The sequence below is a fragment of the Pagrus pagrus genome, assembly GCF_965226575.1.
Source record: "Pagrus pagrus genome assembly, chromosome: 2".
NCBI lineage: Eukaryota > Metazoa > Chordata > Actinopteri > Spariformes > Sparidae > Pagrus > Pagrus pagrus.
The window spans coordinates 15,063,728-15,087,315 of record NC_140186.1 but is presented as its reverse complement, the minus strand read 5'-3'; the positions used below and the strand labels follow the sequence as shown (position 1 = coordinate 15,087,315).

Genomic DNA, 23,588 nt, shown 5'->3' with positions numbered 1-23,588 from the left:
ACCTGTCAATGCAACATCACCACCAGTCAACATGACCTCACCACCACTCAATGCAACATCACGGCCAGTCAACATGACCTCACCACCACTCAATGCAACCTCAAGACCAGTCAACGCCACTTCACCACCAGTCAACGCAACCTCACCACCAGTCAACGCAACATCGCCATCCATCAATGCAACCTCACCACCAGTCAATTCAACCTTACCACCAGTCAACGCAACATCATCACCCATCAATGCAACATCACCACCAGTCAATGCAACATCACGACCAATCAACATGACCTCACCACCTGTCAATGCAACATCACGACCAGTCAACATGACCTCACCACCACTCAATGCAACATCACGGCCAGTCAACATGACCTCACCACCACTCAATGCAACCTCAAGACCAGTCAACGCCACTTCACCACCAGTCAACGCAACCTCACCACCAGTCAACGCAACATCGCCATCCATCAATGCAACCTCACCACCAGTCAATGCAACCTTACCACCAGTCAACGCAACATCATCACCCATCAATGCAACATCACCACCAGTCAATGCAACATCACGACCAGTCAACATGACCTCACCACCTGTCAATGCAACATCACGACCAGTCAACATGACCTCACCACCACTCAATGCAACATCACGGCCAGTCAACATGACCTCACCACCACTCAATGCAACATCACGACCAGTCAACATGACTTCACCACCACTCAATGCAACATCACCACCCATCAATGCAACGTCACCACCAGTCAACATGACCTCAGTCCAAACGATGTCAACTATGTCACCTCCTGGTAATACAAATCCCACACTCAGTTAAAAAATATAGTAGTTTTTAGTTAAAATGACTGCCACACAAAAAAGTTGCGACAATGTGTGTCATTATAACAACACTAGCTCCGAGCGCAATATGTTCATTTGATTTAATTTTTTTAATACATCTTCTAGGTAATGCAAGCTCTCCACCCGTTACTGGAACGACTAACAGAGCCCCAGCTACAACAGCTGCAACATCACCAGAGCCAAAAATTAAGTTGGCATTTAAGGTGCAACAAAATTTTACAGCAGCACTTAGTAACCAATCCTCACCACAGTTCCAGCAATTAAAAGGCCAAGTTACATCAACGGTAAGTTCGTGTAACTAGCGTTGTTTGTTTGTTTTTCTTTCATTTTTTTTTGCATCTTTCAACAACAATACCTGAAATGTTTAGATGACAGAACTTCCAAATATGCTCTTTTCTTAAAGTTTTTAACAAGATATTCAAACTAAAAAAAACACATTGATTCTTGTAGGGGGAATGAGTTATCAAGACAGTGTAGCAGATAATAGCATAAAATGTACCTATACAAACAGCGATACATCGCTTGCATTCGTAAATGATCAAATATAATTCACAGCATTGCACATGTAGTTTATATGATTATATTTCAATTATCAAGTTTTGGATGAAGGCAATAGATGGCTAGAACAGAATATTTAGAGATGTGGGTTTTCACATAAAGCCAAACGGAGAATAGAGAGAAAAAAAAAACATGAAATAGTCCTGGCATAATATTTTCATCATTAATTCATACATATTTTGAAATTAACATTTATATTCATTCACAGCTCAACACTGTCTATTCGCAAAAATTTGGAGCTGCGTTCAATCGAACTCAAGTCAATGGCTTCAGGTATAAAACACTGCTTGCTTTCACATATTTGAAACTTGTTTAATGTATTTATTTTTTGTTGATTATTAATGAAAACAGAAAAAAGTGCTGTACTTTGTTTTCATTTGTCTGTTAGGGTTTATCATGTATTGAGAAATGTTCAGATTTTTAGGACAGATCTGAATTGTTCTTTTATTTATACCTCTATCAGTCCTCGTCATTTAGCCATATTTAAACAACAATGACCAAATAAGATTATGACATTAAAACATTACTTTTCACAAATACTTCTGTTACAGACAGGGATCCGTTGTGGTAGATGCTGAGCTGATATTCAACAATGTGACTACACTACCAAATGCCAGTTCTGTAGCTGAAACTTTGGCGACTGCTGCTTCCAGCTCTAACTTTTCCCTCAGTGTCAACACATCATCTATTTCTGCAACCGGTAAGACATCACGTAATTTAAAATCGTATATTTTGTAAATGATTAGTGGACGCTCATACAGAATATATGAAGACAAGCATGTTTAAAAGACAACAAAATCACTTTTGGTAACTGTTATTTCCAGCTGTGTTGGCACCAACTCAACCCCCATCCACAGTTGCACCTACAACAATGATGGCAACAACTCTCTCAACAGGTATTATCATGACACAACCAGTCAATGAATTTTAATTCTGTTCAGTTTAACAAAGCAATTACTGCCATTCAGTCATTACTCAATACAAACACAATTGAATAATCACAATTCAGTCTAACTTGCTGCATTACAATAAAAATACTCCAAACATTTGCACAACCAGTCAATGCAACCTCACCACCACTCAATGCAACCTCAAGACCAGTCAACGCCACTTCACCACCAGTCAACGCAACCTCACCACCAGTCAACGCAACATCATCACCCATCAATGCAACATCACCACCAGTCAATGCAACATCACGACCAGTCAACATGACCTCACCACCTGTCAATGCAACATCACGACCAGTCAACATGACCTCACCACCACTCAATGCAACCTCACCACCTCGCAACGCAACCTCACCTCCAGTCAATGCAACATCACGGCCAGTCAACATGACCTCACCACCACTCAATGCAACATCACAACCAGTCAACACCACCTCACCACCAGTCAACATGACCTCAGTCCCAACAATGTCAACTATGTCACCACCTGGTAATACAAATTCCACAGTCAGTTTAAAACATTTAGATAGTTTTTAGTTAAAATGACTGCCACACAAAAAAGTTGCAACAATATGTGTCATTATGACAACACTGGCACCAAATGCAATTTGTTCATTTGATTAATTTTTTTTAATACATCTTCTAGGTAATGCAAGCTCTCCACCAGTTACTGGAACGACTAACAGAGCCCCAGCTACAACAGCTGCAACATCACCAGAGCCAAAAATTAAGTTGGCATTTAAGGTGCAACAAAATTTTACAGCAGCACTTAGTAACCAATCCTCACCACAGTTCCAGCAATTAAAAGGCCAAGTTACATCAACGGTAAGTTCGTGTAACTAGCGTTGTTTGTTTGTTGTTGTTTTTTTTGCATCTTTCAACAACAAAACCTGAAATGTTTAGATGACAGAACTTCCAAATATGCTCTTTTCTTAAAGTTTTTAACAAGATATTCAAACTAAAAAAAACATTGATTCTTGTAGCGGGAATGAGTTATCAAGACAGTGTAGCAGATAATAGCATAAAATGTACATATACAAACAGCGATACATCGCTTGCATTCGTAAATGATCAAATATAATTCACAGCATTGCACATGTAGTTTATATGATTATATTTCAATTATCAAGTTTTGGATGAAGGCAATAGATGGCTAGAACAGAATATTTAGAGATGTGGGTTTTCACATAAAGCCAAACGGAGAATAGAGAAAAAAAGAACATGAAATAGTCCTGGCATAATATTTTCATCATTAATTCATACGTATTTTGAAATTTACATTTATATTCATTCACAGCTCAACACTGTCTATTCGCAAAAATTTGGAGCTGCGTTCAATCGAACTCAAGTCAATGGCTTCAGGTATAAAACACTGCTTGCTTTCACATTTTTGAAAGGTGTTTATCGTATTGATTTTTTGTTGATTATTAATGAAAACAGAAAAAAGTGCTGTACTTTGTTTTCATTTGTCTGGTAGGGGTTATCATGTATTGAGAAATGTTCAGATTTTTAGATCAGATTTGAATTGTTCTCTTATTTATACCTCTATCAGTCCTCGTCATTTAGCCATATTTAAACAACAATGACCAAATAAGATTATGGCATTAAAACATTACTTTTCACAAATACTTCTGTTACAGACAGGGATCCGTTGTGGTAGATGCTGAGCTGATATTCAACAATGTGACTACACTACCAAATGCCAGTTCTGTAGCTGAAACTTTGGCGACTGCTGCTTCCAGCTCTAACTTTTCCCTCAGTGTCAACACATCATCTATTTCTGCAACCGGTAAGACATCACGTAATTTAAAATCGTATATTTTGTAAATGATTAGTGGACGCTCATACAGAATATATGAAGACAAGCATGTTTAAAAGACAACAAAATCACTTTTGGTAACTGTTATTTCCAGCTGTGTTGGCACCAACTCAACCCCCATCCACAGTTGCACCTACAACAATGATGGCAACAACTCTCTCAACAGGTATTATCATGACACAACCAGTCAATGAATTTTAATTCTGTTCAGTTTAACAAAGCAATTACTGCCATTCAGTCATTACTCAATACAAACACAATTGAATAATCACAATTCAGTCTAACTTGCTGCATTACAATAAAAATACTCCAAACATTTGCACAACCAGTCAATGCAACCTCACCACCACTCAATGCAACCTCAAGACCAGTCAACGCCACTTCACCACCAGTCAACGCAACCTCACCACCAGTCAACGCAACATCATCACCCATCAATGCAACATCACCACCAGTCAATGCAACATCACGACCAGTCAACATGACCTCACCACCTGTCAATGCAACATCACGACCAGTCAACATGACCTCACCACCACTCAATGCAACCTCACCACCTCGCAACGCAACCTCACCTCCAGTCAATGCAACATCACGGCCAGTCAACATGACCTCACCACCACTCAATGCAACATCACAACCAGTCAACACCACCTCACCACCAGTCAACATGACCTCAGTCCAAACAATGTCAACTATGTCACCACCTGGTAATACAAATTCCACAGTCAGTTTAAAACATTTAAATAGTTTTTAGTTAAAATGACTGCCACACAAAAAAGTTGCAACAATCTGTGTCATTATGACAACACTGGCACCAAATGCAATTTGTTTATTTGATTAATTTTTTTTAATACATCTTCTAGGTAATGCAAGCTCTCCACCAGTTACTGGAACGACTAACAGAGCCCCAGCTACAACAGCTGCAACATCACCAGAGCCAAAAATTAAGTTGGCATTTAAGGTGCAACAAAATTTTACAGCAGCACTTAGTAACCAATCCTCACCACAGTTCCAGCAATTAAAAGGCCAAGTTACATCAACGGTAAGTTCGTGTAACTAGCGTTGTTTGTTTGTTGTTGTTTTTTTTGCATCTTTCAACAACAAAACCTGAAATGTTTAGATGACAGAACTTCCAAATATGCTCTTTTCTTAAAGTTTTTAACAAGATATTCAAACTAAAAAAAACATTGATTCTTGTAGCGGGAATGAGTTATCAAGACAGTGTAGCAGATAATAGCATAAAATGTACATATACAAACAGCGATACATCGCTTGCATTCGTAAATGATCAAATATAATTCACAGCATTGCACATGTAGTTTATATGATTATATTTCAATTATCAAGTTTTGGATGAAGGCAATAGATGGCTAGAACAGAATATTTAGAGATGTGGGTTTTCACATAAAGCCAAACGGAGAATAGAGAAAAAAAGAACATGAAATAGTCCTGGCATAATATTTTCATCATTAATTCATACGTATTTTGAAATTTACATTTATATTCATTCACAGCTCAACACTGTCTATTCGCAAAAATTTGGAGCTGCGTTCAATCGAACTCAAGTCAATGGCTTCAGGTATAAAACACTGCTTGCTTTCACATTTTTGAAAGGTGTTTAATGTATTGATTTTTTGTTGATTATTAATGAAAACAGAAAAAAGTGCTGTACTTTGTTTTCATTTGTCTGGTAGGGGTTATCATGTATTGAGAAATGTTCAGATTTTTAGATCAGATTTGAATTGTTCTCTTATTTATACCTCTATCAGTCCTCGTCATTTAGCCATATTTAAACAACAATGGCCAAATAAGATTATGGCATTAAAACATTCCTTTTCACAAATACTTCTGTTACAGACAGGGATCCATTGTGGTAGATGCTGAGCTGATATTCAACAATGTGACTACACTACCAAATGCCAGTTCTGTAGCTGAAACTTTGGCGACTGCTGCTTCCAGCTCTAACTTTTCCCTCAGTATCAACACATCATCTATTTCTGCAACCGGTAAGACAGCACATCATTTAAAATTGTATATTTTGTAAATGATTAGTGGACGCTCGTACAGAATATATGATGACAAGCATGTTTAAAAGACAACAAAATCACTTTTGGTAACTGTTATTTTCAGCTGTGTTGGCACCAACTCAACCCCTATCCACAGTTGCACCTACAACAATGATAGCAACAACTCTCTCAACAGGTATTATCATGACACAACCAGTCAATGCATTTTAATTCTGTTCACTTTAACAAAGCAAATACTGCCATTCAGTCATTACTCAATATAAACACAATTGAATTATCACAATTCAGTCTAACTTGCTGCATTACAATAAAAATACTCCAAACATTTGCACAACCAGTCAATGCAACCTCACCACCACTCAATGCAACCTCAACACCAGTCAACTTCACTTCACCACTAGTCAACGCAACCTTACCACCAGTCAACGCAACCTCACCACCAGTCAACGCAACATCACCATCCATCAATGCAACATCACGACCAGTCAACCTGACCTCACCACCAGTCAACATGACCTCAGTCCAAACAATGTCAACTATGTCACCACCTGGTAATACCAATCCCACACTCAGTTAAAAAATATACTAGTTTTTAGTTAAAATGACTGCCACACAAAAAAGCTGCGACAATATATGTCATTATAACAACACTGGCACCGAGTGCAATTTGTTCATTTGATTTAATTTTTTTAATACATCTTCTAGGTAATGCAAGCTCTCCACCCATTACTGGAACCCCAGCTACAACAGCTGCAACATCACCAGAGCCAAAAATTAAGTTGGCATTTAAGGTGCAACAAAATTTTACAGCAGCACTTAGTAACCAATCCTCACCACAGTTCCAGCAATTAAAAGGCCAAGTTACATCAACGGTAAGTTCGTGCAACTAGCGTTGTTTGGGGTTTTTTCATTTTTTTTTTTGCATCTTTCAACAACAATACCTGAAATGTTTAGATGACAGAACTTCCAAATATGCTCTTTTCTTAAAGTTTTTAACAAGATATCCAAACAAAAAAAAACATTGATCCTTGTAGCGGGAATGAGTTATCAAGACAGTGTAGCAGATAATAGCATAAAATGTACATACACAAACAGCGAAACATCGCTTGCATTCGTAAATGATCAAATATAATTCACAGCATTGCACATGTAGTTTATATGATTATATTTCAATTATCAAGTTTTAGATGAAGGCAAAAGATGGCTAGAACAGAATATTTAGAGATGTGGGTTTTCACATAAAGCCAAACGGAGAATAGAGAAAAAAAAAACATGAAATAGTTCTGGCATAATATTATTATTATTATTACATTATTATTAATTCATACATATTTTGAAATTAATATTTATATTCATTCACAGCTCAACACTGTCTATTCGCAAAAATTTGGAGCTGCGTTCAATCGAACTCAAGTCAATGGCTTCAGGTATAAAACACTGCTTGCTTTCACATTTTTGAAAGTTGTTTAATAATGTATTGATTTTTTGATGATTATTAATGAAAACAGAAAAAAGTGCTGTACTTTGTTTTCATTTGTCTGTTAGGGTTTATCATGTATTGAGAAACATTTAAACATTACTTTTCACAAATACTTCTGTTACAGACAGGGATCCATTGTGGTAGATGCTGAGCTGATTTTCAACAATGTGACTACACTACCAAATGCCAGTTCTGTAGTTGAAACTTTGGCGACTGCTGCTTCCAGCTCTAACTTTTCCCTCAGTATCAACACATCATCTATATCTGCAACCGGTAAGACATCATGGGCCGGATCTACTAAAGGTTTGCGTGTATTAAAATGCGTGCAAACTCCTTGCACACGCACAAAAATTTACAAACTGATTTACTAACAGTGCGCAAAAAGGGTTCCTTCTGTCAAAGGTGCAAAATAGCGCGTCTGCATTCAGTTAGTACGTTTACAGCAATGAATATGCAACATGGGGCGTTTACACGCAATTGTGCGTGTTGTGGGTGGAGAAACTGCGTCTATATTTAACATGTCTCAAAGGGAGGTGCAAACGGTTTGCGGACACATGGCTGCCGTTATTATTGCAAGAAGGAGACGCCGAAACAATGGAAGGAGATGCAGAGAACGCATTTTTCATCCTCGTTTGAACATTTTTGGGATGAATGAGGAAACTATCATGAGAACATATCGCCTATCTAGCCTTGCCATTTTGGAGCTGTTGGAGGAACTCAGAGCAGATTTGGAGCCAGCTACGAGAAGGAGTCACGCAATACCTGCAATAACAAAACTCCTTGCAAGTTTACTATTATTATTATTTTTATATTATTATACGCCATTTTGTCTTTTGTTCTTCTTCCGATGTCTTGGTATCTCCTTTTCACTTCATCCACTGTTCGCCTGTTTTTTCCAACAGCATTAACTTTTTCACCGATTTTCTCCCACACGGCGTTCCTTTGCGCGACCGTCAGATCCCTTTGCTGCAGCTCATTGAAATGTTTATTCGCTTCCTCTACCAACACTTCTAATTCCAAAGGGTCGAATTTCACTTTGCGCTTTCGCTCTCTCAAACTTGCCATGCTGAAAACGACGAAACACGCTAAACCCTCATTTAGGCGTATCTCCAACACGTTTGCAGCTGTTGTTATTAACGCAATCACTCCTAGTAAATCGCCCGCAAACCGCGGTTCAACCCCACACGCAGATTAGTACAAGCAATTTGGGATCTTAGTAGATCCGGCCCCATATCATTTAAAATTGTATATTTTGTAAATGATTAGTGGGAGCTCATACAGAATATATGATGACAAGCATATGTTTAAAAGACAACAAAATCACTTTTGGTAACTGTTATTTTCAGCTGTGTTGGCACCAACTCAACCCCCATCCACAGTTGCACCTACAACAATGATGGCAACAACTCCCTCAACAGGTATTATCATAATTCTGTTCAGTTTAACAAAGCAAATACTGCCATTCAGTCATTACTCAATACAAACACAATTGAATTATCACAATTCATTGTAACTTGTTGCATTACAATAAAATTACTCCAAACACTTGCACAAGCAGTCAATGCAACATCACCACCAGTCAATGCAACCTCACCACCAGTCAACGCCACCTCACCACCAGTCAACGCCACTTCAACACCAGTCAATGCAACATCACCGCCAGTCAACGCAACCTCACCACCAGTCAACGCCACCTCACCACCAGTCAACGCCACTTCAACACCAGTCAATGCAACATCACCGCCAGTCAACGCAACATCACCACCAGTCAACGCAACATCACCACCAGTCAATGCAACATCACTACCTGTCAATGCAACCTCACCAGCAGGTAATGCAAAGACTCACATATATACATCACTTGAAGTTGATGCAGGTTATGCAGCTCTTATAACTGTAAACTTGCATTATTTGGTACTAGTAAATATGTTTAATACTTCTAAGTAATGCAACCTCCCCTTCAGTGAATGGAACATCAACACAACCAGTTATCACAACTGGTGCTCCAGCCTCAACAGCTGCCCCTGCAGAGTCAAAGATCACATTGGAATTTAAGCTGCAGCAAAACTTTACAGCACAACTTGCAAACCGATCCTCTCAAGAGTTTAAGGACTTAGAAAACAATGTAACATCAGAAGTAAGTACATTCACATTTCTTATTACCCTTATATAACTGTAAACTTGTATGTATAATATGTGTGTGTTTGTGTGTGTGTGTGTAGGGGCATCTGACATTTTGGCCAGTCCTCACTTTCGGACAGGTCTTTAAAAGGCTGTCTGAGGGTGAAGACTTGGTTTTTAGGGTAAGGGTATGGGTAAGGGTTATTTAGTTTTAATGGTTAAGGTTAGGTTAAGGGGCAAGGAAATGCATTATGCTATGCAAAGTTTTGCCTGTTCAGTATAGTAACATAAAAAACAAATGAGTATACAGATGGACAGCAGAGAGGTAGATTATGAAGCAATAAAATAAAAACAGGTGAATGAATAACCAAAACGACATAATAGTGTAGCAAAAGCAATTCTCTCACATCTCTCATTCTTGTTTTTAAAATATTACTTTAACTGTTTGTCAATTTCCTTTCTCCAGCTTAATGGTGTCTATTCTAAGAAATTTGGAGATCGTTACAAGCAATCAGAGATCAGCTCTTTCAGGTATATGACCATTTTCATTATCTAACGTTAGAAAAACAAATGTAATTTTTATTAAAGCTGAATGCACGGCACTTTGTTAATTGGAATTTAGTCAGCAAAGTCAAGTATAAGTTGTCCTTACCTAAAAATCTGGAGACATTGTTGTTATTTTGATTTGTGCTTTCACAAATGTATGCTTCTTTAAAATTGATTGTTCATTTGCTTAATTAATAGTTTTGTCTGTATAAAATGTCATCATTTGATATTGAGGTGTCTCAACTAACAGACACCAATGCATATAATAACAATACTTTCTCTACAGTCAAGGTTCAGTTGTGGTGAATTCTCAGCTGATATTTAACAATGCCAGCTCAGTGCCAGAAACTAGTGCCGTGGTAAATGCTCTGGTAGAAGCAGCATCCAACAGTTCCATCACCATTCCAGTTAATGTATCAAGCATTGTTGCAACAAGTAAGAGTTGATTTTTATGATGTTGTTTTCTTTTTTACAATATTGTGCTCCCAAAGTTCCTGCACATGCTAAAAGAAGCTAAATTTTGTTGTTGTAGGAACAATTACAACAACAGTGGCACCTACAGCTGCCCCAACTGCAAGTCCTACCATTACAGCTGCTCCTAATGCTACATCTGGCCCTACTGCAGCTCCAAATGTAACGGTGGGCCCCACTGCGGCTCCAAATGCAACAGCTGCACCCACTGCGGCTCCTAATGCAACAGCTGCCCCCACTGCAGCTCTGAATGCAACGGCTGCACCTACTGCGGCTCCAAATGCAACGGCTGCACCCACTGCGGCTCCAAATGCAACGGCTGCCCCCACTGCGGCTCCAAATGCAACGGCTGCACCCACTACCGCTCCTAATACAGCTACTCCCTCTACTATAGCTACTACAGCCTCAACAGATCCTCCTACATCCAGTGAGGGAACCCTTGACCTTGGGTTTAGTCTCGACCAAACATTTACATCAGATCTCTCCAATCAATCCTCAGCAGCGTTTAAGACTTTGGCTGCAACAGTAGTAAGAGAGGTAAGCTGTCAGAAGTTTGTTTAATTTTCAAATATGCATCAAACATTCAATCTGTGTGTCACCATAATTTTCTCTGGAAACAATCTAAGCCAATATAAATATATTTTTATACGGAACCTGTTATACCCTCCAAACAGAACAAAACACGTTATCCAAATCATCTCACTGCTTAAGAATTCTGGGAAACATAAAATTGCAGATATATTTATAGAGTTGTTGCTGTATTTGTACAACCCCGCCTCATTTGAAGAGGTGAATATATTAATTTCCATTAATCACACACTGATTTTTGCACCTATTGGAAGCTTTTCTTTTGTTCTTACTGGGTGAAAGGTAGCAACGCCCCAAAATTGAGGTTTAGCTCAGATACCAGTTGGGCTCACTCTCCATTGTCTTCAAACTTTAGCAATACTCCTACCTTGTGGGGCAATAAGGAAACTAGATCCTTTCTGGTGAGATGTCCATTGGTACTTTTGTTGTATTTTTAATTGCAACTAACAGTTAAGTTGTCTTTCAGGTAAACGCTGCAGGAAAAACGGCTTTTGGAGCAGACTACAGTCGCTGCATTGTAAACAGCTTCACGTAAGACAAAATTTCATTTGCTGACTAAATTTTGCTCTATTCTTGGCATCCACTTGGTTTTAAAAAGTCTTCCTTTGTGTCTTTGTCACTAGGAATGGATCGGTGGTTGTGAACTCGACCATTGTGTTCAAAGATAAAAACTCAGTTCCTTCAACTACCAATGCGACTTCCAAGTTCAGCAGTGAACTCAGCAACTCTACTGCCCTGAACGTTGTCACAGGAAGTGTTTTAGCACGTAAGTTGTTAGATGAAGAAATGTATGAATTACACGTATTCATCTATTAAAAAAATCTAATGCATGTTACAATGTCATACTTGTAATTCTCTGGTCATTTTTAAATATGAAAGTAAGATGAGGGCTCAAGGTTGGGATGAAGCTTTCTTTTATGCCTACATTTTTAACTTGTGAAGTTTCCTTCAGTCCACAGAATGTCCCTAACTAATACCTCTGCTTTTTCTAATATTTCAGAATCAACATCAACATCTGGCAGTGCAACGACTGCACCCACTGCGGCTCCGAATGCAACGGCTGCACCCACTGCGGCTCCAAATGCAACGGCTGCACCCACTGCGGCTCCAAATGCAACGGCTGCACCCACTACCGCTCCTAATACAGCTACTCCCTCTACTATAGCTACTACAGCCTCAACAGATCCTCCTACATCCAGTGAGGGAACCCTTGACCTTGGGTTTAGTCTCGACCAAACATTTACATCAGATCTCTCCAATCAATCCTCAGCAGCGTTTAAGACTTTGGCTGCAACAGTAGTAAGAGAGGTAAGCTGTCAGAAGTTTGTTTAATTTTCAAATATGCATCAAACATTCAATCTGTGTGTCACCATAATTTTCTCTGGAAACAATCTAAGCCAATATAAATATATTTTTATATGGAACCTGTTATACCCTCCAAACAGAACAAAACACGTTATCCAAATCATCTCACTGCTTAAGAATTCTGGGAAACATAAAATTGCAGATATATTTATAGAGTTGTTGCTGTATTTGTACAACCCCGCCTCATTTGAAGAGGTGAATATATTAATTTCCATTAATCACACACTGATTTTTGCACCTATTGGAAGCTTTTCTTTTGTTCTTACTGGGTGAAAGGTAGCAACGCCCCAAAATTGAGGTTTAGCTCAGATACCAGTTGGGCTCACTCTCCATTGTCTTCAAACTTTAGCAATACTCCTACCTTGCGGGGCAATAAGGAAACTAGATCCTTTCTGGTGAGATGTCCATTGGTACTTTTGTTGTATTTTTAATTGCAACTAACAGTTAAGTTGTCTTTCAGGTAAACGCTGCAGGAAAAACGGCTTTTGGAGCAGACTACAGTCGCTGCATTGTAAACAGCTTCACGTAAGACAAAATTTCATTTGCTGACTAAATTTTGCTCTATTCTTGGCATCCACTTGGTTTTAGAAAGTCTTCCTTTGTGTCTTTGTCACTAGGAATGGATCGGTGGTTGTGAACTCGACCATTGTGTTCAAAGATAAAAACTCAATTCCTTCAACTACCAATGCGACTTCCAAGTTCAGCAGTGAACTCAGCAACTCTACTGCCCTGAACGTTGTAACAGGAAGTGTTTTAGCACGTAAGTTGTTAGATGAAGAAATGTATGAATTACAAGTATTCATCTATTAAAAAAATTTAATGCATGTTACAATGTCATACTTGTAATTCTCTGGTCATTTTTAAATATGAAAGTAAGATGAGGGCTCAAGGTTGGGATGAAGCTTTCTTTTATGCCTACATTTTTAACTTGTGAAGTTTCCTTCAGTCCACAGAATGTCCCTAACTAATACCTCTGCTTTTTCTAATATTTCAGAATCAACATCAACATCTGGCAGTGCAACGACTGCACCCACTGCGGCTCCGAATGCAACGGCTGGACCCACTGCGGCTCCAAATGCAACGGCTGCACCCACTGCGGCTCCGAATGCAACAGTGGCCCCTACTACAGCTCCAGATGCAACTACTGTCTCTACTGCGGCTCCTAATACAGCTACTCCCTCTACTACAGCTACTACAGCATCAACAGATCCTCCTACATCCAGTGAGGGAACCCTTGGCCTTGGGTTTAGTCTCGACCAAACATTTACATCAGATCTCTCCAATCAATCCTCAGCAGCGTTTAAGACTTTGGCTGCAACAGTAGTCAGAGAGGTAAGCTGTCAGAAGTTTGTTTAATTTTCAAATATGATCAAACATTCAATCTGTGTGTCACCATAATTTTCTCTGGAAACAATCTAAGCCAATATAAATATATTTTTATATGGAACCTGTTATTCCCTCCAAACAGAACAAAGCACGTTATCCAAATCATTTCACTGCTTAAGAATTCTGGGAAACATAAAATTACAGATATATTTATAGAGTTGTTGCTGTATTTGTACAACTCCGCCTCATTTGAAGAGGTGAATATATTAATTTCCATTAATCACACACCTATGCACCTATTGGAAGATTTTCTTTTGTTCTTACTGGGTGCAAGGTAGCAATGCCCCAAAATTGAGGTTGAGCCCAGACGCCAGTTGGGCTCACTCTCCATGTCTTTAATTTAATTTAATTTAATTGTACTATTGTAATCCCCCAAGGGAAATTCTGACAAAATGATGTAGACTTCAAACTTCAAATGTACGTCTTCAAACCTTCCGGGGCAATAAGGAAACTAGATCCTTTCTGGTGAGATGTCCATTGGTACTTTTGTTGTATTTTTAATTGCAACTAACAGTTAAGTTGTCTTTCAGGTAAACATTGCAGGAAATAGGGCTTTTGGAGCAGACTACAGACGCTGCATTGTAAACAGCTTCACGTAAGACAAAATTTCATTTGCTGACTAAATTTTGCTCTATTCTTGGCATCTGCTTGGTTTTAAAAAGTCTTCCTTTGTTTCATGTGACTAGGAATGGATCAGTGGTGGTGAACTCGACCATTGTGTTCAAAGATAAAAACTCAGTTCCTTCAGCTACCGATGCGACTTCCAAGTTCAGCAGTGAACTCAGCAACTCTACTGCCCTGAACGTTATAACAGGAAGCGTTTTAGCACGTAAGTTGTTAGATGAAGAAATGTATGGATTACACGTATTCATCTGTTAAAAAAATCTAATGCATGTTACAATGTCATACTTGTAATTCTCTGGTCATTTTTAAATATGAAAGTAAGATGAGGGCTCAAGGTTGGGATGAAGCTTTCTTTTTTGCCTGCATTTTTAACTTGTGAAGTTTCCTTCAGTCCACAGAATGTCCCTAACTAATACCTCTGCTTTTTCTAATATTTCAGAATCTACATCAACATCTGGCAGTGCTCCTTGGCCCACAGTGGGCTCATTGGCAGTCTTTTCAGTAACACTGCTGGCTGCAGCACAGATGCTGATGGACTTATAGGCCCCTAAGTCAGATACATTGATTTAGCCAATTACTTTGAAAAAAGCAATGATCCAATGAGCCAAAACCAAATCACATAACAAGTGTGCATTTTGAAATGTATCAATAGACATGTGTCATGTGGTAAATAGATGTGTGTCAAAAATTCTCAGTACTTCCCACATATGATGTTACGATCACTTGTGTTTCAATTTCCGTAGATTCAAAGGACTAATCACTAAGATTGCAATACCATATTTGATACTTTATGGAGATTTTTTTGTAGCAGCTGCCCTTGTGTATGTACTTTTTATGAATGCCTCTTTATATGCATCGTTAACATTTAAAAAAAAAAAGGATACATATGTTAGAGGATAATGTACTGAATATTTATTTCTAATACAATCCAGCAGGACACAGTTTATATCCACTGCCATTGCTGAGTGTGAACGAGGGAAGAAGTGTGCAGTTAATTTAGTGCCAAATGCTTAGGGTGTAGAGTTGACATTATTTTGATGCTGGAAACCAATGATTCATATTACGTCGGAGACCAACCATTAATGTTGGAGGTTTTAAAAAAAAACATATTTAACAATGAAGACGATCTCCACATAACCATAACAACGTAGTTTAAGGTAGGTTACCTTAGCAGTTGCCATGTAAGAATATTGTAGGACAAATCTTGCCATTGAATATAATGTTGGGTGTTGCAGAATCATCCATTATGAAGTAAATAGTTTATTTTATTAGATTACTGAATGCTAGTCTGAACTACTGATATATATTATTTTTAACTTTAATGATTAACAGTTTGAATAGAATGCTGATTCTTCTTGTATGTTTTTAAGAAGGGGAATAACAAACATTTGCATATTTGTTAATAAACATTGATATAATTATATGATAGATACATATTGAAATATCATTTTTAAAAATACCATGTTGGATTTTTTAATTATTCTTTTTGTCTGTTTTTTGAACAGATAAAAAACACGTTTTCCTTTTATATACTGTATATCAGTTGTGTAGTATCTGATTAAAAAACATTTAAAACTTCACCTTTTTTTGTCAACATCAAGGTTTATGATCATTGCCAAGATCTAGATCTAGGTAGATTTCAGGGGAATACAAGGGAATATGTCATGATGAGGAAATGAAAGTACCATCAGAAAAGAAGCACATCCCGGCAAGATTCTGTTTGATTCAAGTCACGTGTCATTATTTCTTGTCCTGAACTTCACTTTGTCAAAAAAATGTGGTAAATTAATACCTGCATTGGAAATGAGTAACCTCAATTTTATGTTTACTTGGTGACTCAGCACATATAAATATCCTCACAATTATTGACTAAATTAGGACTCATGTTTTACATGTGTTTGCCATAAATTCTAATTGGGCACTTGCCCTATTTTTTAACCTTACATCTATGCACACTATAACATTCCTATATGAATTGCTATACATTCTTCATCAACCTTAAAACCTACACAACAAGGTGAGAGCACTGAATGCACAGTAAGCTATTGATTATAGTGTCTAACACATGTAGAGATGCTGCTAGGTCGGCATTATCAGTCCTGTCTTAGGAATGGTGACCACAGCATGTGTACGAGAACAAGAGCAAGATCAACACACACACGGACATGAGAAAAACAAGCAAGCTCATATATGGTGGCTTTGGTATCTTCACACATTCATTTCATCAGAGTAGTTAGTGGTTTGAAATAAATAGCTGCTCACGACTAACAAAAGCATCATAAAATCATTCTTGGGCCACATATACAGTAGAATCCAGTAATGACAGCTCAGCAGAGTTTAGAATGGCAGCATTCACAGACATGAGTCAACATTATTACGTTAGCACAATTTAATAACTGTGCCTGTCAGAATTGGGGTCACACGTGGAAGTGTGGTTTCATTTATCTGAATAAGAAAACTCTCGCATTGTGTGTGGTTTGTGCATACATATGTACATGCAATTGCAATGACACACCAGAAGAGGGCTTCATTGCCCCAAAGATCATCCAAACTAGTGCATGTGCAGCTAAAGTTGCAATGTTAACAGTTTTGTGTGCTCTGCGAGTCAAGGTCACAGTCCTCACATTACCCCTGGCCATGGCCACAGCAATTTTGATTAAGAAAATATTCAGAAAGAACAATTTGAAATCAAAAAATAAAACAGAAATCAATGAGAGGAAGAAGAGGAACCATGTCTGCGTGAGTGTGAGAGAAACTACTGTTATGCATTTGTGTATTCACATTTAATCTCTTATATGTCTTGTCCTCAGTGAATAAAGACACATGGACACATAAACCATCTTAATGGCCATGGCAATTACAGGAGCACATTGATTAATTTAAAACCAGGGATTAAGGACACAATGTAAAGAAAGAAGGTTCCCTTCTCTTCATACTGCACATAAAATAAAGTTGAATTGAAAATTGTAATTGTTGTATCCTCTCAATATTTTCAATATTTCTAACTTTCACAGAAGACTTGCACAGGAGAGAATATCAAATAATGGTGAATGCATTGAGTTTTTACTTTTGGAAACTTGAAGGATAGGAAGTACAGCATTCTGTCTTGATTTTAAAACAAATTTATGTTGCGATGTGAAGGACCACATACATTAAATTTATAGTAGCCCAAGTCTGTATTACACTGTTGATAATAAAATGTGTAATCACATTATATAGGTCACTTCATTTGCTCTCTTGTAAATGGGACAAAGCCTGGGAATCAACCTCCTTTCACTCCTCTTTCAGAAACAAAAGAACAGATGTGCAGCCAGTCTACGCCGTCTGTAAAGCACACTTGCATTACACATATGAATAACTGGTCTGACAAAACAGTAGTTATTGAGCCAATGTGCCTTTTATTGCACCCTTCATTAAAAATCCCCCCATGTTTAATTAGAACACATCCGCCACACTTGAGATACGTCTGTCACTGGCTGAGGCCCAAGGTATTCAAGCTTGGCAGGATTGACTGTGCTCTACTGCACACTGAAACACATGAAAGGGTTGATGGGAGCTGTTTTAGGTGCATGTAGAAAGTGAAGTTGCAACCATGTCCGTTCAATAGTTGTTGAGGTGTTTCATTCTGGAGAACTGGTGGACTGAATGCCATCCCCAGAGCCACACTGACAACATGGCTAAAAAACACACAATGATGTGACTGATACTGAGTTCATAATGAATTCTCCGTAGAAAATTAGTTGCACTGTATTGTACATAGTGTATACTCAGCCTGAGCAATCCTGTTTATGGATTTATCAATATTCTTAATTACAGTGTTATGTTCTTGCATTGATTTTGTGTCCAATATAATTTCCTGCCTTATCAGTGTTGGAAACAACAATGATGCAATGATTTTTTTAAACACGTCTGTACACATGTAAACCTTTAGTAGTAATATACAGATACCACAGTAAGAGCGACAGTGTCATCAGAAAATTAAGAAGTGTCAGTGTCCTGGTTGCTCTTTCTAGTCATTTAAATTGAGTTGGCAGGGGAGTTGGCAGCAGACTGTATTTTGTTACCGTGATTGTTGTTGCATGTGTTCATTAGAGCCCGCTTCCCAGCCCTCCCATCCCTCTCGTCTCTGTGTAAAAACCAAGGTTGACAGACCTGCAGTATGATACAGGCATGAGGCAGACAGATGATCATTGCTCTTCTGTACAGGTGAGTGTCATTTACATTTTTCTGGTACTGCTTAATGTGACGATAGATTGAATTTAAAAGACCTTGTTTGAAATGTTAACATCTGTGAATGAGTTATTTGAGTCACGTTTAAAATGAGCTGCTCTCCGTAGAATCAAACAGAAAGAAACAGAATCCTTCTGGACTTGTGATACTACTACAGAGTTGCAGTTACTATTACTTCTTATTAAAAAAGCACCTTGATACTTTATATTACATTTAGATGTGGACATCCTCATCATACTTCTAGTACTGTTTTCTCGAGTATTGTTAGATTGCAAAAATGACTAAACTAGTAGACAGAATATGATAAAGTATTTGTATTAATACCTGGTATATAGACAAATAAGACACATATAATTTAAACTTTTATAAGCTTGAGAGGAAGATTTTGCTTTGAAATTGTACTAATTATTGTCTACTGGTAGTGTAAGTAAACTGAAAACCTAAATTATACAAAATTAAAAGTCTTTAATATAACTGTATGATTGTTGCAGATATGATGCTTCTCACATTAACAGAGAGATTATAAGGATGAAAGTGAACTGCGGCGTGTGGGGGTAAGGTAAGGGGTGCCCATACCCTATTTGCTACGTGCCGAAGTGCCCTTTACTCTGCCACTTCCCTCTTCAAAGAGGTAGAGGGCACTTCAGCAATCAGCACTGATACCTACTCACAGTGAATGAAGAATTAATATATCAGCAGCCTTTATGACAATCACAACAGGAAATAAATAACCTGTGGTAGGATCTACATGTTATAAAATCAAATGACTTACTTTATCTTGATTTAACTGATATTTCAAGCCATGATGTTGTTCGTCAGTTCAACTCAACAAGTGTAAAAGCCGAGCAAAAGTCTACATTTTCACTCAGCATCACTTTGCCGTCACCGCCAGTCCCTGCGGTGTTCATTAAAATCTACTCCAAGTCAGCTGGAACATCTGCTCCCTGTTCACACCACTGGCACTCAGAACTTAATGTTATTCTGTTCCTTACAGTCATATGTGCTCTGCTGTGTGACATATTCTAATGTGCAATGCATTCAGTGAATTCGGAGGGCTAAAGTTTCATAAATATGTAACTGATCCCTGAGGATAAAACAATCATTTGTGACATTTAGTGAATTACTGATATTTGTACATTCTTATATTCAGTTCTGAATAATGTTGCGATAAATGTAACATACAGGGTTCTGCTTCCTAAATATATCTGTAAACAAGAAAAGTACTGACAGACTACAGACCAGCTTCTTTTTAACTCATCCACTCCAATATAAAAAGTCTTTATTTTAAAGACTTAGTATTTATTTATCTGTATATATAATTTCCATTTTATTAAGTAGCCTGTAGGGGATACAAACTTCATCTTTTTAAAAAACCCTGCTGTAAAATAATAAAAAATAGATTAATCCTGAAACTTGCAATCTGTTATATGCCAAGAGTATTTCTTTCGTCTTGGTTCAGAAAACAACAAGTGGCCGTATATCATTCTCCTTATCATATTGAGATTTGTGTTGATGAAAAGAACATTTGTTTTTCTCTCCACACCAAGCAAAGAGATGGCATTTTAGATACGGTTACCACACCAGAACAAGCAGGTCCATAGTCTCCTGCAATTCGTACGTCAAACTAAAGCTTACAGTTTAGAGTTCAGCTCATGAGAAGTTACCATGGAGCAGCAATTGGGTCAGAAACAAACAGAATTCTGGGTGGTTTGTGCACTTTTTCACTGTTAATGTACCATAGAAGCGCGTAGGCAAACTGCTTTGAGACGCCTCACTTGAGCCCAAAACTCTCATTACTTATGACCATATCTGTGTGTTTTGACAGGTTTGATTAGACCATGGATAACAGCAGCTGGGGATTGCTCGGAGACGGTAACACATCTCTTGAGTCCTGTACTACACTGAGGAACCCGGCGTCTCGCATTTTCCTATATGCCTTCCTCTCTGTTGGCATTATCTGCACAGTGGTGGGCAACTTCCTGGTGGTCTTGTCCATCGCCTACTTCAAGCAGTTGCAGTCACCCACAAACTCCTTCGTCATGTCTCTGGCAGTTGCTGACTGCCTCGTTGGCCTGTTAGTGATGCCTTATAGTATGATACGGACGGTGGAGGGATGCTGGTACTTTGGTTTCCTTTTTTGTCGGCTTCACTCCAGCCTAGATGTCATGCTTTGCACTGCCTCCATATTCCATCTTAGCTGCATTGCTTTTGACCGCTACTACGCTGTCTGCAACCCCCTACTTTACTCTTTAAAGATGTCCCACAATCGGGTGGCCTTTCTAATTGTTATATGTTGGGCTGTTCCCATGCTCATCTCCTTTGGCCCCATAATGCTAGATCTCCATATTGCCGGTGTGGACATCCTGCTCCCTCAAGATGTGTGCGTGTTCTTGGTCAATCGCGTTTACGCTGTCATGGCCTCCTTGGTAGCCTTTTATTTGCCGATGGCTATCATGCTAATAGCCTACTGGAAAATCTTCAAAGCTGCCAAACGGCAGGCCAGGCAGATCAGCGCCATGGAAAGTCAGATGGCTAATGGAGTGGGCAAAGACTCAAGCAAGAAACAACGACACCGCAACACAATAAAGAGGGAAGGAAAGGCAGCAAAAACGTTGGGTATCATTATGGGAGTTTTCCTGATCTTCTGGATGCCCTTCTTTACAGTCAACATTGTGGACCCGTTCATTGAATACAGCACAGAGGTGGTTGTCTGGGACATATTTCTGTGGCTAGGATATATCAACTCATCTCTAAACCCCTTTCTGTATGGTTTCTTCAACCGTTCCTTCCGTAGGGCGTTCCTCATGTTCATGGGCTGTAGGGTATGTCTGCTAGGATCCTCCCCTGGGATGGAGCTATCACACACTAGGAAGGACGCACATGAACGTGCAGATTAACTATAAAATAAAGATAGAATCTGTTTGTTTTATGTAGGCAAAAATCTGTGAAAAGTAAGGGCTGCGTTTTTAGTGAATCAATGATGCTATTCACAGAGTGCTTGAATCACAATTTTTTGTCAACAGCATGAAAAAATACTGTATCTTTGAAACAGAAAGAATTACAATTATACTATGAGAAATATTAGTGAACTGTGCCACTAACCATGCTTTCAACCATGGTGTATGAAATCACTGTTTAATACTTCCGTGTAATGTGCGCTTTCTTTTTTTTTATTGTGTGAAGGAAAAAATTGTCTGGTCTGACTCTTATTTTTCAATATTAGCATTTTAAAGTAAAATATCTTTGATTTATGTCCATGTGTTACTCTGTTCTATGGCCTTGGAAGAGCAGTTCCCCAAGATGAAAATTCACCCAGATATCAGAGATCGTGGTCACGACCTGCAAGAATAATTAGACAAGATGGTGTATGCCTATATTTTGTTTGGGCCTAAAGCATGTTGAAGTAAAATCCTTCAAATGATCCCCAGATGTATGATAGCCACAATCAAAAGTGTTGTGTGTTCATTTTGAAAGGAGCTTTCTTGAAAAATCATTTTTCAGTAAATAATAAAGGAAGCTTCAAATGGGTCAGGGAGGATGGTAGAACTGAGAGGTGAGTGTGTAATGGTGAGGCAGGATTACTTCTGTAGACTAGAGGAAGTCTTATAGAAAGAAATATGAAATAAGGGTTTTGTTTCTTTTCTTTTTTTTAAAAATTGTTCTTATGAAAAGTTTGATGACAGATGAAATTCAGAAGTTGCAGCACCCTTATTAGCTTCAACTAAAAATAACAGAAGGTAATATCAGACCTCAAGCTGTTGTGACAAAGTGGCAGGTGGTGGATGATTGAGGGCAGGTGTGGGTAGTTGTACTCTCTTTCATCACCACACATTTTACATTCATTGTTAAGGACAAAATAAAATGTACATTTTTTTTTTACATTGTTGATTATAATAGTTACACTATGATACTTAAATGCATATCACACATGAAGCAATCATAAAAAAACACAAAAAAAAAACTAAATGTGTCTCATTTCTTTCACTTCTTTTTTGCAAAGGTGCTGAAACATCCTTACAGCCCAGCACAGATATTGATTATATTGCAGCATAATGATGCTCAGTGCTTCCAGCATGATGGCACAAAAACATTTAATAAATTGATATTTTACCTTCCACAACTCTTCTTTGGAAATACTTATACTATTATTCAATGCTAACGATAGATAAAGGTTTTGTGACAGGTTGTAGGCAATAAAATATTTAATGAAGTAGGCTTACAACTGATGATGTGGAAATATAATTTAAAAAAAAATTAATAATATAAAAATTATAATGCAGTAAAGCTAGTTGTTTCAATATGTTTCTATATTTAATATATATATATATATTGATTTTTAAACTTTACAATTATATAAGGATAGAGTTATAAGTTGAGAGATAACAAAGTAGAGTCTGTAATCCTCCCGGTCCATATGGGAAAACATGTTCCCCTTGCATGTTGAGTGCATAGGGGGCAGTTTGGTGATGGTAAAGAATTCATTTTTATGCAAAGTGCAGGGAGTGAGGTATATTCTGTGTATGAAATTAAAACGAATAACTTTTCCTGGAAGGTATTTGCTCTGA

At 38.1% G+C, this 23,588-nt stretch overlaps 2 protein-coding genes across 3 annotated transcripts; both read left to right on the top strand.

The window, feature by feature from the left end:
• Positions 1–72: 72 nt before the first annotated feature.
• LOC311266243 (uncharacterized protein) lies at positions 73–16,165 on the top strand. 2 transcript variants are annotated; one of them, XM_084368523.1, is made up of 33 exons: positions 73–806; positions 961–1,139; positions 1,622–1,686; positions 1,965–2,113; positions 2,238–2,309; positions 3,010–3,188; positions 3,661–3,725; positions 4,004–4,152; positions 4,277–4,348; positions 4,512–4,892; positions 5,049–5,227; positions 5,700–5,764; positions 6,043–6,191; positions 6,316–6,387; positions 6,551–6,763; positions 6,918–7,084; positions 7,575–7,639; positions 7,817–7,965; positions 9,039–9,110; positions 9,251–9,523; positions 9,657–9,829; positions 10,280–10,344; positions 10,646–10,794; positions 10,892–11,367; positions 11,885–11,949; positions 12,042–12,184; positions 12,419–12,726; positions 13,244–13,308; positions 13,401–13,543; positions 13,778–14,115; positions 14,700–14,764; positions 14,856–14,998; positions 15,233–16,165. In XM_084368523.1, the coding sequence occupies exons 1-33, from the start codon at positions 74–76 to the stop codon at positions 15,334–15,336; spliced, it is 5,685 nt and encodes a 1,894-aa protein (XP_084224649.1). In that variant the 5' UTR covers position 73; the 3' UTR covers positions 15,337–16,165. The 2 variants fall into 2 exon arrangements, with proteins under 2 accessions (XP_084224649.1, XP_084224650.1); XM_084368524.1 differs by lacking the exons at positions 73–806; positions 961–1,139; positions 1,622–1,686; positions 1,965–2,113; positions 2,238–2,309 and adding an exon at positions 2,756–2,853.
• A 4,696-nt stretch (positions 16,166–20,861) lies between these two features.
• LOC311270336 (5-hydroxytryptamine receptor 4) lies at positions 20,862–21,920 on the top strand (the record flags this gene model as incomplete). Its single annotated transcript, XM_084375145.1, has 1 exon — positions 20,862–21,920. One exon carries the CDS (start codon positions 20,862–20,864, stop codon positions 21,918–21,920), a length of 1,059 nt encoding a protein of 352 aa, XP_084231271.1.
• Positions 21,921–23,588: the final 1,668 nt, after the last annotated feature.

Excerpts from the sequence above, each read along its gene's own strand:
- LOC311266243 (XM_084368523.1), top strand. The coding sequence starts at position 74 with ATGACCTCACCACCACTCAATGCAACCTCAAGACCAGTCAACGCCACT. Across the intron at positions 10,795-10,891 it reads ATCAAGCATTGTTGCAACAA|GAACAATTACAACAACAGTG; the intron begins GTAAGAGTTGAT and ends TTGTTGTTGTAG. Across the intron at positions 11,368-11,884 it reads CTGCAACAGTAGTAAGAGAG|GTAAACGCTGCAGGAAAAAC; the intron begins GTAAGCTGTCAG and ends GTTGTCTTTCAG.